Source organism: Rana temporaria, chromosome 2 (genome assembly GCF_905171775.1).
Source record: "Rana temporaria chromosome 2, aRanTem1.1, whole genome shotgun sequence".
NCBI classification, from domain to species: Eukaryota; Metazoa; Chordata; class Amphibia; order Anura; family Ranidae; genus Rana; species Rana temporaria.
In genome coordinates, this window is record NC_053490.1 from 306,238,857 (window position 1) to 306,250,709 (window position 11,853).

Genomic DNA, 11,853 nt, shown 5'->3' on the forward strand with positions numbered 1-11,853 from the left:
TATAATAACCCTAAGCTACAAATATATACAAACTTCTGCAAATGAATCATTACTGTACGGGCACAGTAGTGATGTGAGTAATCTTGGCCCATTCTTAGTATTGTTGTTCTCCTAGGTGTGACTGTAGAAAGTGAGGGGCTAGATCGAAAGAATTTATCTCTACCTGGCTTCCAATCCACATTACTCAGTGATGCTGTAGCCGCAGGTAAATTTAACATTTATTTATTTCATTTGTTCTTTTTGTACTACAGGTTTAGTTTTTTGTAGATGATTTAATTTATTCTGACAAACTGAACCCCCAAAGGATTTTCTCAGACTTTTCTTGCCAAATGGGAGCAAGAGTTGAATACAACCTAGACTGCTCAAGAAAAAGATAAGATCCTATAGATGACTTACAGGCCCCCTATTGTGGGCTCCATCCAGGAAACAGGCTATAAAATCCAAGGTGGAACAGAGTCCCATCAACGCACCATAACATTTTTATTCGCAGTGCCCTCCAGGGCGTTTGAGATGCCACAGGGAAGAGGGTCCACACGTTTTGGTCTTGCTTGAACCAGACTTCTGTGTTTACAAGTGATTGTGGTGAGCAGGCACCAAAGGGTCTGAGCCAGAGGTGGTGGAACTGAGTTCCCCCAAGTTCCCCCTGAAAAAAGCCCTGATAAAACCTAAAGTGGAACTTTAATTAGAAAATAAGGTACAGCTAGATGACTTCAGGTTGGCCCCTTTTGCATGTAAAATATTAAAAATAAGTGTCTATACTGTGTAGAATCCACTAATACATGGTCTCACCCTGCTCAGTTGCTCTCTATTTTTAGGCACTGCCGAATTTGTAGAGGCCAATCTGCTTGACAGCCTTTAAGCAGAATTAACCCTCCTATCCTTTACAGCCTAGAAAGCTGTTTCTGTTTGATCTGCAACTGCCATGGCGCTGCACAAAGCCCCAGCTGTAATTTATAAAGCGGTACTAAACCCATTGATTTAACATTTTCCCAAAAACTCTTTGATTGTGTCCTCAACCAAAAAAGTCAAATCATCAAATGGCTGGTGTCATAACTGATCACATGTGTAGCATCATGCCGGTTACAGATCAAACAGAAGCAGCATCCTTGGCTGTAAAGGAGAAGTGGGTTTAATTCCGCCTTAAGGTTGTCAGCAGATCGGCCTCTACAAACTTGGCAATGCCTAAAATGTCTAAAAATGGAGAGCAACTGAGCATGTGCAGAACAGTGTGAGACCGTGTATTACTGGATTTTAAACCATGTATATATATATTTTTTTTACATAAATACCTGCAAAATGGGCCAGCCTGATGTGGCTTAATTTTATGACTAAAGTTCCACTTTTTGGTAGCAAAATTAATAAAATGGACTATGTTCCTTGCTAAAGTACATTATTTTCTATCAAGTTATTTATAAAAGCATTAAGTTCCGCTTTAAAATAAAGAAGTTAAAAAAAAATGTGTTCTGCCAAAGTGTTTTTTAAATTTGACCTGGAATTACAAACAATGGCAGTTAATTTCTGGTAGATAAAGATGAAGGTTGAGTGTATTGTGATTCAACACCGAGTGTCAAACGTGTTGTTTTTCTTACATATAGTACCATTGGGTTCATCAGTAAAACAATGCAAAGCGCATATCAACCATTCAGAATTCATTTTAAGCATTATGATTAACATCCAGGCTGTAAATCAGTCTTCCCATGAAATTATAGCTACCTTAATGTGGTTGAGAACTTTGTGATTTTTAGATTTTATGGGACAGAAGATTATCATGATTAAAATGTATTAGCTGCAGTATTTAAAGTACTTTGACACCGGTATGGTTTGTATGATTCTCCGATACCCTTCTAGCATCCTTTTTTTCTTTCTTCTAACCTTCCAGCTGCAGGACGTCCTGTTATTCTGTTGCTCTTCAATGCTGGTCCCTTGGACATTTCCTGGGCCAAGGAAAGTGATGATGTGCATGCTATTCTGGAGTGCTTTTTCCCTGCACAAGCAGCAGGCACAGCTATTACTAAAGTTTTAATAGGAACAGAAGAGGCAAATCCTGCAGGCAGGTTGCCAGCCACATGGCCCGCAGACCTGGAGCAGGTAGGTCTTCTGATCAATGAAGTAGAGTAACAAAGTATTTCAAAGAGTTGAACAATTCTTGTAAATTCCAAACATTCTCCTACGCTTTTTTTATCATACGCATTGCTAGAGACTTAAATTTAAGCCTCATACTGCATTGCTATGGTTACTATTGGGTGTACATAGAATGAGACTGGGAAAAAAATGCAATGCGGTATAAGGTGAAGAGGCAAAATTCGGGCACATAGATTATAGACCATAGAAAACAATGGAAAATCCTACCTACCAGCGGTGGCCGGTCCATAAGGAGCTGTGTGTCGGCACCTAATCTCCATGCTTGGTGCCGGACGCATAGAGTTCTAAAAGGTTTTTATTTCTTTGAAGCACGTGATTAGAGTCGGAGACTCAAATAATAAAAATGATATGAATTAAACTATATTGTATGTATGATATCTTTCATCTTTGAAATACCTTCTGTCTAAGGTCCCCGCCATGGAAAACTACACAATGCAAGGGCGGACATACCGGTATTATGGGAGCCACGTTCCTCTGTACCCATTTGGCTATGGGCTTTCCTACACCACGTTTCTTTATAGTAATTTGGAAGTCAATCCAAGTCTTTTGTATCTTTGTGACACTCTTCTATTGTCTGTGACTGTGAAAAATACCGGCCGGAGAATGGGGGATGAGGTAAGAGTAAAACGACTGACTCATTGCTGCATCTGCTTCATGTTTTGCTTGGCGTCCATGCTTAAGATGTATATTTTCTGTATATTGCAAGCTGTTAAATACACAGGTAAAGGAGATTTATTTATATATATATATATATATATATATGGAATCTGTTTTCACTGACATTTACATAGCCCTTACACACAGCAGAAGCAGCCTGGTGACCGAACATGTTACTGCTGAAGTAATGCAGTACAGCTATGCCACCCCTTTGCCTTGCCTGTCCATTGACTGGACAGTAAAAACAGCAACATATTGATGGAGTCAACTTTTTTTGCTCTCTTCCTGTCAGAATGTTCATTTATAGCACATGTGAATGCAGAGTTGGCACAATTGGCTCCTAGTACCATCACTACCGTCAATACAAACTCAAATGTTTATAGTAGTGGCATTTAAAATGCATCTATTTCATTATTTGTATTAAATACATAATTGCTTTGTGGAGTTGCCTTGGTGTAGCCCTTGGAGAGGCTAAAAAGCGGTTTCTGACCCCACTTGTAGTGGTCGCACTGGTTCAGGTGAGAATACTCCTGGAGGAGGGGGAGCACCTGTGGTGATGCAACATCTTGGATCTTTTTTGAGCGCAGAGGTGTGGATTCAGTTTCAACACTTATTGTGAAGCACTTTATTGTGGGGATTTTTTTTCACCTTTTGGACTATTTTTTTTATTTACAGGGAGTGCAGAATTATTAGGCAAGTTGTATTTTTGAGGATTAATTTTATTATTGAACAACAACCATGTTCTCAATGAACCCAAAAAACTCATTAATATCAAAGCTGAATATTTTTGGAAGTAGTTTTTAGTTTGTTTTTAGTTTTAGCTATTTTAGGGGGATATCTGTGTGTGCAGGTGACTATTGCTGTGCATAATTATTAGGCAACTTAACAAAAAACAAATATATACCCATTTCAATTATTTATTTTTACCAGTGAAACCAATATAACATCTGAACATTCAAAAATATACATTTCTGACATTCAAAAACAAAACAAAAACAAATCAGTGACCAATATAGCCACCTTTCTTTGCAAGGACACTCAAAAGCCTGACATCCATGGATTCTGTCAGTGTTTTGATCTGTTCACCATCAACATTGCGTGCAGCAGCAACCACAGCCTCCCAGACACTGTTCAGAGAGGTGTACTGTTTTCCCTCCTTGTAAATCTCACATTTGATGATGGACCACAGGTTCTCCATGGGGTTCAGATCAGGTGAACAAGGAGGCCATGTCATTAGTTTTTCTTCTTTTATACCCTTTCTTGCCAGCCACGCTGTGGAGTACTTGGACGCGTGTGATGGAGCATTGTCCTGCATGAAAATCATGTTTTTCTTGAAGGATGCAGACTTCTTCCTGTACCACTGCTTGAAGAAGGTGTCTTCCAGAAACTGGCAGTAGGACTGGGAGTTGAGCTTGACTCCATCCTCAACCCGAAAAGGCCCCACAAGCTCATCTTTGATGATACCAGCCCAAACCAGTACTCCACCTCCACCTTGCTGGCGTCTGAGTCGGACTGGAGCTCTCTGCCCTTTACCAATCCAGCCACGGGCTCTTCCATCTGGCCCATCAAGACTCACTCTCATTTCATCAGTCCATAAAACCTTAGAAAAATCAGTCTTGAGATATTTCTTGGCCCAGTCTTGACGTTGCAGCTTGTGTGTCTTGTTCAGTGGTGGTCGTCTTTCAGCCTTTCTTACCTTGGCCATGTCTCTGAGTATTGCACACCTTGTGCTTTTGGGCACTCCAGTGATGTTGCAGCTCTGAAATATGGCCAAACTGGTGGCAAGTGGCATCTTGGCAGCTGCACGCTTGACTTTTCTCAGTTCATGGGCAGTTATTTTGCGCCTTGGTTTTTCCACACGCTTCTTGCGACCCTGTTGACTATTTTGAATGAAACGCTTGATTGTTTGATGATCACGCTTCAGAAGCTTTGCAATTTTAAGAGTGCTGCATCCCTCTGCAAGATATCTCACTATTTTTGACTTTTCTGAGCCTGTCAAGTCCTTCTTTTGACCCATTTTGCCAAAGGAAAGGAAGTTGCCTAATAATTATGCACACCTGATATAGGGTGTTGATGTCATTAGACCACACCTCTTCTCATTACAGAGATGCACATCACCGAATATGCTTAATTGGTAGTAGGCTTTCGAGCCTATACAGCTTGGAGTAAGACAACATGCATAAAGAGGATGATGTGGTCAAAATACTCATTTGCCTAATAATTCTGCACTCCCTGTATTTTTTTGCAAGTTATATTATATGTTTTGTATGAACTATTTTTCTATTTAGATTTTTTAATTGTTTATGCACTGTATGTTTTTTGTTTCACTTATGGAATGTCTGTGTGGTATCATCAAAATACTTAGATTTGCACTATTTATGCACATGAAGTGTGTTTAGAATGTTGTAGTGCTGCACAGTTGATTGTTTGTTTGAGTCTTATAGGTAGCAACCCATTACAATTACCATATGGTGTTAGAGCATTGAGTATTGATTTTCAACAATAAAAAAACGGCGATATGGCTGCACCACGAAAAAAACAAACTACACATTTATAATGAACACTGGTGTGCTTTAGAAATGTGTTTAGAAATGTGTTTTGTCAACTTCAGAGCTCTAAATCTGGAGGAGCTCCATAAAAATGAATGGAAATTATTTACAAATTATTTACAAAAAAGTCGTAAGGAAAGCCTAGTCATGTGATCTGTCATATTTAAGATGATTTTGCTGAGCTTTTTTTTTTTAACAATAAACATGGTATACTTCCCTGCTATGTGCCGTGGTATTGCAATACCACGGCATCCCCAATCCTCCTCTTCTGGGGACCCCGTCAGCACTCCTGGTTTCTCCCCTGTCGAGTGCCCTCCATAGTGAGGCACTTGCTATGGGGACACCGGTGCGGTCCATTGGCGCACACACAGCAAGGCTTGACCCCGCCACCCACTCTCCTCTCACAGGCTGTGATTGACAGCACTGTAAAGCAAATATGAGGGCACATCAACCTTGCTTATTAACCAAGTGGTATCTTTAATAATGTATAAAAAGAAGTATACTCACAAGTCACAAACACATTAATGATAAAAGCATATCAAGGTCCATAGTGGACACAAAGCAACCAGGTCACTGAGACTGTTCCCAACAAGCCGGAGGACCTTCGAGATGACTGACACATTTCGAGGGAAGATCCTCTCTTCATGAGCACAGTTTTGGATAGATTGAGTTTGAGAAAGTGGTGTGACATCCAGGCTGATAGATATATCTGTTAGTAAATTAGTGAAACGTGAGGAGACTAAAGGAGTGAGCTAAGGGGTAGAGAGATAGATTTGTGTGTCATCAGCATGGAGATGGTATTGTAAGCCATGGGAGGCTTACCTGACCCAGGGAGGAGATGTAGATGGAGAATAAGAGGTCCAAGAACAGAACCTTGGGGGACCCCGACAGATAAGGTGTAGTTTTTTTTTGAGGAGGGGGTGGGCCATTGTCAAAGGCAGCAAAAAGGTCAAATTGCAGGAGTACAAAATAGTGTCCATTGGATTTAGCTGTTAGCATATCGTTTTTGTGAGTTTTAGGAGAGCAGTTTCGGTGGAGTGTTGTGGGCGGAATCCAGACTGAGGGGGTTCAAGAAGGTTATTCTTGGCGCGGTGGTTGCTCAGTCGGTTGTAGACCCGACGTTCAAGGAGCTTGGATTAAAAAGGGAGCAAGGAGATGGGGGTGTAGGTTGTTAAGAATGGGGGAGTCTAGTGAGGGCTTTTTAAGAATGGTGGTGACTAATGCAAGTTTTAGAGTTTGTGAAGCTGCCTGAAGAGAGGGAGAGATTAAAGATGTGAGTAAGGGAGTGTAGAATAAAGCCAAAGGGTGAACGTTGCATTTGTGAGGGAATAGGGTCCAGGGGGCAGGTGGTAAGGTGGATGTTAGAGAAAAATTTAGCAACTTCTTCTATAGTGGTGGGGTTGAAAAATAAGTAATGATTGTACCTGTGGACATGGGGTCTTAGGTCAAGAAGGCATCTGTACAGTGGAGATCTCCTTGCTAATTGCATCAATCTTATGTTTGAAGTGACTGGCGATCTTCTGGGCAGTGAGTGAGTTAGTGGGTGGGGTATGAATTATAGAGTTGAATGGGATGGGATAATACGTTAATGAGAGTGATAAAATAGGTCTTCTTGGCAGTGAGGAGGCAGGAATTGTATTTTTGGATTGCAGATTTATATTTGTTGAAATCTTTCTGAGACTACTGCCCCGTACACACGATCAGAGTTTCCATTAGGATAAACTTACGACTGATTTTTCCGACGGACTTCCGTTCAAGCTGTCTTGCATACACACTGTCACACCAAATTCCGACCGTCCAAAACGCGGTGACATACAACACTACGATGAGCCGAGAAAATTTATGTTCAATGCTTCCGAGCATGCGTCGACTTGATTCTGAGCATGAGTGTTTTCACACAGACGATCGGAATTTGTGATTAGACATTTTTTTCCGATGAAAAACATTTCTAAGTCCGTCGGAATTTCGGATGGGGCACACACACGGTCTGAATATCTGATGAAAAAATTTCGTCTGACTTTTTTCATTGGAAATTCCCATCGTGTGTACAAGGCATTAGTCTTGCATCACAGGCACTCAAGAGCACTGCTATGTTTTTTTCAGACTTCTAGTGACATATGTTTGCCAAGGTTTTAGGGGTCGTGGCCTGATTCTGTGTGTAGTGAGGGGGGAGAGCTTGCCTAGGGAGGATGACAGGGAAGTGTTGAGAACAGAAGTGGCTAAGTTGGGGCAGGACAGGGATGCGATTTTGTCATAGAGGTGGTCAGTAGCAGAGTAGGGTTGAGGAGGTAAAGGTTTCTACGGTTAACTGTTAGGCAGTTGGAGGGAGAGGAGTTGGGAGAGAGTGAAACCAATAAGGTGGTGGTCAGAGAGAGGGAAAGGATAGTTGGAGAGGTTGCACGGAGTGCATAGGTGGGAGAAAACGAGGTCAAGTTTGTTTCCGAGTGAGTAGAAGCGTGTATCTATTGCGACAGGTTAAAGGATGAGTTTCGACAGAAGTTTGGAAGTAGCAGTAGTGTTCGTATTAACAGGAATATTAAAGTCACTGAGAATGATTGTGGGAATTTCAAAAGAGAAAAAGTAGGGAAGCCAGGCAGAGAAGTCATCAAAGGCTGAATACTGGTCCAGGGGGCTGGTACATCAGTTATCCTTGGAGAAACTAGAGTGAAAAGACGAATGCAATGTGAAGGAAAGTGACAGAGGTGGGTGAAGTACCTGAAAGGTGCTATGTGGAGCTAGGATTCCCACTCCCTTCTGTCCATTGGGTCTGGGGGAGTGAGAGGGCAGCAGGAGAAGCAGTGTCGGATTCATGAAGCAAGGTTTCAGTGATAGCGAGCAGATTTAATGCGTTGGTGATAAAGAGGCCATGGAAAGAAGTGAGTTGTACCACTTGGGTAATGTGCTAGGTTGGTGCGCCATCTTTTCTTTGTTTTACAGTGTTTCCATTGGGTTCGCCCCTGACCCTCAGACTGCAGCAATACCCGTGCTTCCTTTTTAAACCACCAAGATTGTGTGATACATGCAACACCATTACACCACCCTTGAGTCCTGGAGAATACTATTGTACTGTGATTGCCTCCATGTCCAGTGAGCGGAGAGAGAAAGGCATGGCCCTTGGGCACAGTGCTGGATCGAGAGCTGGCTTGGGTTAGTATAGAGGGGGGATCCTGTTCAGAGAAGGTTTTTTACCTTAATGCACAGAATGCATAAGGCTAACTTTACACCTATGTGTTTTGTAGTGCTTTTTCGGTTTTTCAGAAACGTACTACAGTCTATTGAACATGATTTTCTATGGGTCACCTTCACATCTGTGCATTTTTCAAATGGTGCAGTTTTTTTGAAAAGGGTGAGGGACTTCTTTGCCAACGGCAGGTTGCGTTTTGGTTCTATGGACTTCATTGGAAACGTAACATAAATGTCAGATGGCTCCTCTAGCTACACACTTCAGACACATTTTTATGAATGGGGTGGGCTGTAGTGTGTTTAGGATAGTGGTGTATAACTGAAAGCCGAAGACTATCAATTCTTTCATTTATAAATGCAACCCTTCATGTAATCGTTAGTATGTGATATAATTTATACCTAACTAGGCCAAGCTTTCCAATTTAATTTTTTTTTATTTTATTAAACAGATATACAAACAAAAGTAAGCGCAAAGTACAAAGGACATAGTTGCCACTCATACAACATAACATTGTAATACAGAAAACTGTCAAGGCCTAGTGTATACATTTAGTTCGGGCCTTGATGACCGAGACCTACTTACCCCAAATGGGTATAACTAGGCCAAGCTTTCACTTCAAAATTCTTTTATTAATCAATGCTTTTTTTTTTTTTAGGTGGTCCAAGTGTATATGAGCTGGTTGACTGCTTCTGTGCCAGTTCCTCGTTGGCAGTTGGTAGGAGTTCAACGGGTAACCATTCCAGTAGGCAGTTCTGTAAAGGTCTCTATAAAAGTCCTACCTAGGCAGCGAGCAGTTTGGAGTGACAACTGGATTCTTGAGCCTGGAGAATTTTCTCTTTATGCTGGGGGACAGCAGCCTTATCAAATCACAAGTGTGCCATCCAATGTTCTGCAAGCTAACTTTTTAGTAGTGGGGGCTACTCGTCCTCTTAATACTTGCTCAAGGAGCAATTGAATTGCCCTTTTTTCTCCACTAGGTGGAGCAACATTAAAAGAATTGTTACCTTGTTCCTCATTGATCGTTACTTGAAGACAATAAGGCCTTATCAATAACTGCCTGCATGGAAAATGCTGCAAATACTGTATGTGCATACAAAATGATGGTATCCCTTCTATCACTCCTGCCGTTATTGTTCTTAGACATTTATGATAAACGATAATAAGATTTTTTTGTCCAATCTTTTATAAGCTTCTATGTATCAGGCACCAATAACGTAGAACATCAATCAGTACATACGCAATTCAATAAAAACACTAAGTAATCCCACCCATTTTATAAAATGTATTTATTTTAAATAGAAAGAACAGTGACACATTGTGGTAACAATCCTAGTGTTCCTTTTATTTTACTTGCAACTTCATGCATTTGAAAATAGAAAGTTAAACTGCTTTTAACCAAGTTTAGGTGTATACATATTAGCGAAGGAACCCAGATGGCTTATCCTAAGACCATCTATAATCCACTCACTTTGTTGACCCTCAGTGTTTGCTGAGCATGACCTAGACTTGGTGCAGGTTCCTTAGTACTATGCTAATGAGCAGGGCTCAAGTCCTGCGGGAACGCGTGTGAACGGAGTTCCTGCACTTTTTTTTAACAGCAGGAACGCAGTTCCCTTTGCAGGACTAGAGCAGCCGAGCCGCCCGAGCCAATCTTTCACCAAGCGGCGATGCCCAGCTCGAGTCACTGTCAGGGGCAGGCGAACCTTAGTAATCCTTTGTTACTGGCCGCTTCCTGTAAATGGATTCATCGGGTAGTGTGCGGGTATTCCGTCACTTCCTCAATGCCGCAATGTCTCCTGGGAGCTTTTGTCATTGTTCCTAGGAGACATTGCGGAGGTCTGCAGCGAGTTATCCGGGGATTTGGAAAGAACTTGCGGTTTAGTAATTATGCATATGAGTGTATCTTTTTTTTTTTGGTGGGGGAGTGGATCTTGGGTGGGAGTTCCCACACTTTTTTCCCCAGGACTTGACCCCTGCTAATGAGAGTACATAAAATGCCATATAGGAGTTTCTAAGAAAGATGGGTATCAGACTTGCTTTTTTTAGTAATGAGGGCAGTGTGGAATGAAGGCTTGCCTTCTGTGCTTGTCTTGTGTGAACTCCCATGCTAAACTCTGCTTCTTTGTTGATGATGAAAGGTACAGAAACCTTGGCTTAGCGATGATCACTGCTATTTATTAAAATGCAGTAAAACACAATTCACCTTATATACAGCGTAAAGGGTAAAGAAGGGAAATGTTATATCTTGCACAGTGTGTTTTATATTGATTAGCACAGCAGTACAATGCAATGCTTAATTTTTATTGTGCCATAATGATGTACAACTATTGTAAGTAACATGACTTCCACTGCCTTGATTACTATGTATAGCTGGACATGTTGAACCATTTATAGTAAATGTATGTCATCCTGCCATAAGCCAGCATGACTGTTTTTGCTGCTGGGAACGTGGGTACCTGGGCATATTTGGCTTCTTCCATCCTGCAGGGGTGAAACGCCCAAAAAAAAGTTTGAAGGATATCTTGCCGTTTTCTGTATTTTTATTGTGAAAGTCCTGGAGATAGCCCTCTAATGCTTCCAATATATTAGACTGTAAACTCCCCTGGGGAATAGATACTGATTAGTCTGGTGCTATGTTCTTTGTAAAGCACTGCAGAATATGCCAGCACAGCATAAATATGTGAACTAAATAATGTGCAGATATGTACCATACCTCAAACAAGAATAAAATACAATGATGCAGATTATCTTTGGCTGTGGAATGCATTTGTAATGAGAGTTGGAAATACAATTTAAACACAAAATAAATACTGTATTTATTGGCGTATAACACTTACTTTTTTACCCTGAAAATAGAGGGTAAACTGTGCCTGCGTGTTATACACAGGAGGCTGTGGAAAGTTTTTTTCCTGAAACTTCCCCTCTTAAAGTTAGGGTGCGTGTTATACGCCGATAAATACGGTAATTTTTTCTTTTTAAAGAAATATCTAAAAATCATAAAATACTAGTTTAATCTCACTAGTTTCTTTGCTGTCATTCTTTTCCTGTTCCCTTCCTTTTTAAATTTTTCTATGCTGATCACCCTACAAGTAATAGGCTTTTCCACAACTTCCTGTGTGACTACCCTCCCCGTGCAGCTCCCTAATCCCTAGGTACACACAATCAGAAATAGGCCGAAAAATACCGCCTTCGAAAGCAGCTTTCGGGAGACGATCACATTAATTCTTGTGAAATTACCTATGGATGTTTTTGATGAAGGAACTTCTGCACATGCTCCGAAACGTGTCACCACCCCCTTGTCATCACTTGCGTGTGTTCCAC

The 11,853-nt window shown here is 41.1% G+C and overlaps 1 protein-coding gene across 1 annotated transcript in view; it reads left to right on the forward strand.

Annotated features, from left to right (window-relative positions):
- LOC120926974 (probable beta-D-xylosidase 5) overlaps positions 1 to 10,141 on the forward strand; it is a 66,817-nt gene extending 56,676 nt beyond the window's left edge. Inside the window, exons 12-15 of the mRNA XM_040337330.1 lie at positions 116 to 205; positions 1,880 to 2,088; positions 2,551 to 2,757; positions 9,188 to 10,141. Coding sequence (XP_040193264.1) covers positions 116 to 205; positions 1,880 to 2,088; positions 2,551 to 2,757; positions 9,188 to 9,487 — 806 coding nt within the window. The 3' untranslated portion in view covers positions 9,488 to 10,141. The remainder of the gene's footprint in view (positions 1 to 115; positions 206 to 1,879; positions 2,089 to 2,550; positions 2,758 to 9,187) is intronic.
- Positions 10,142 to 11,853: the final 1,712 nt, after the last annotated feature.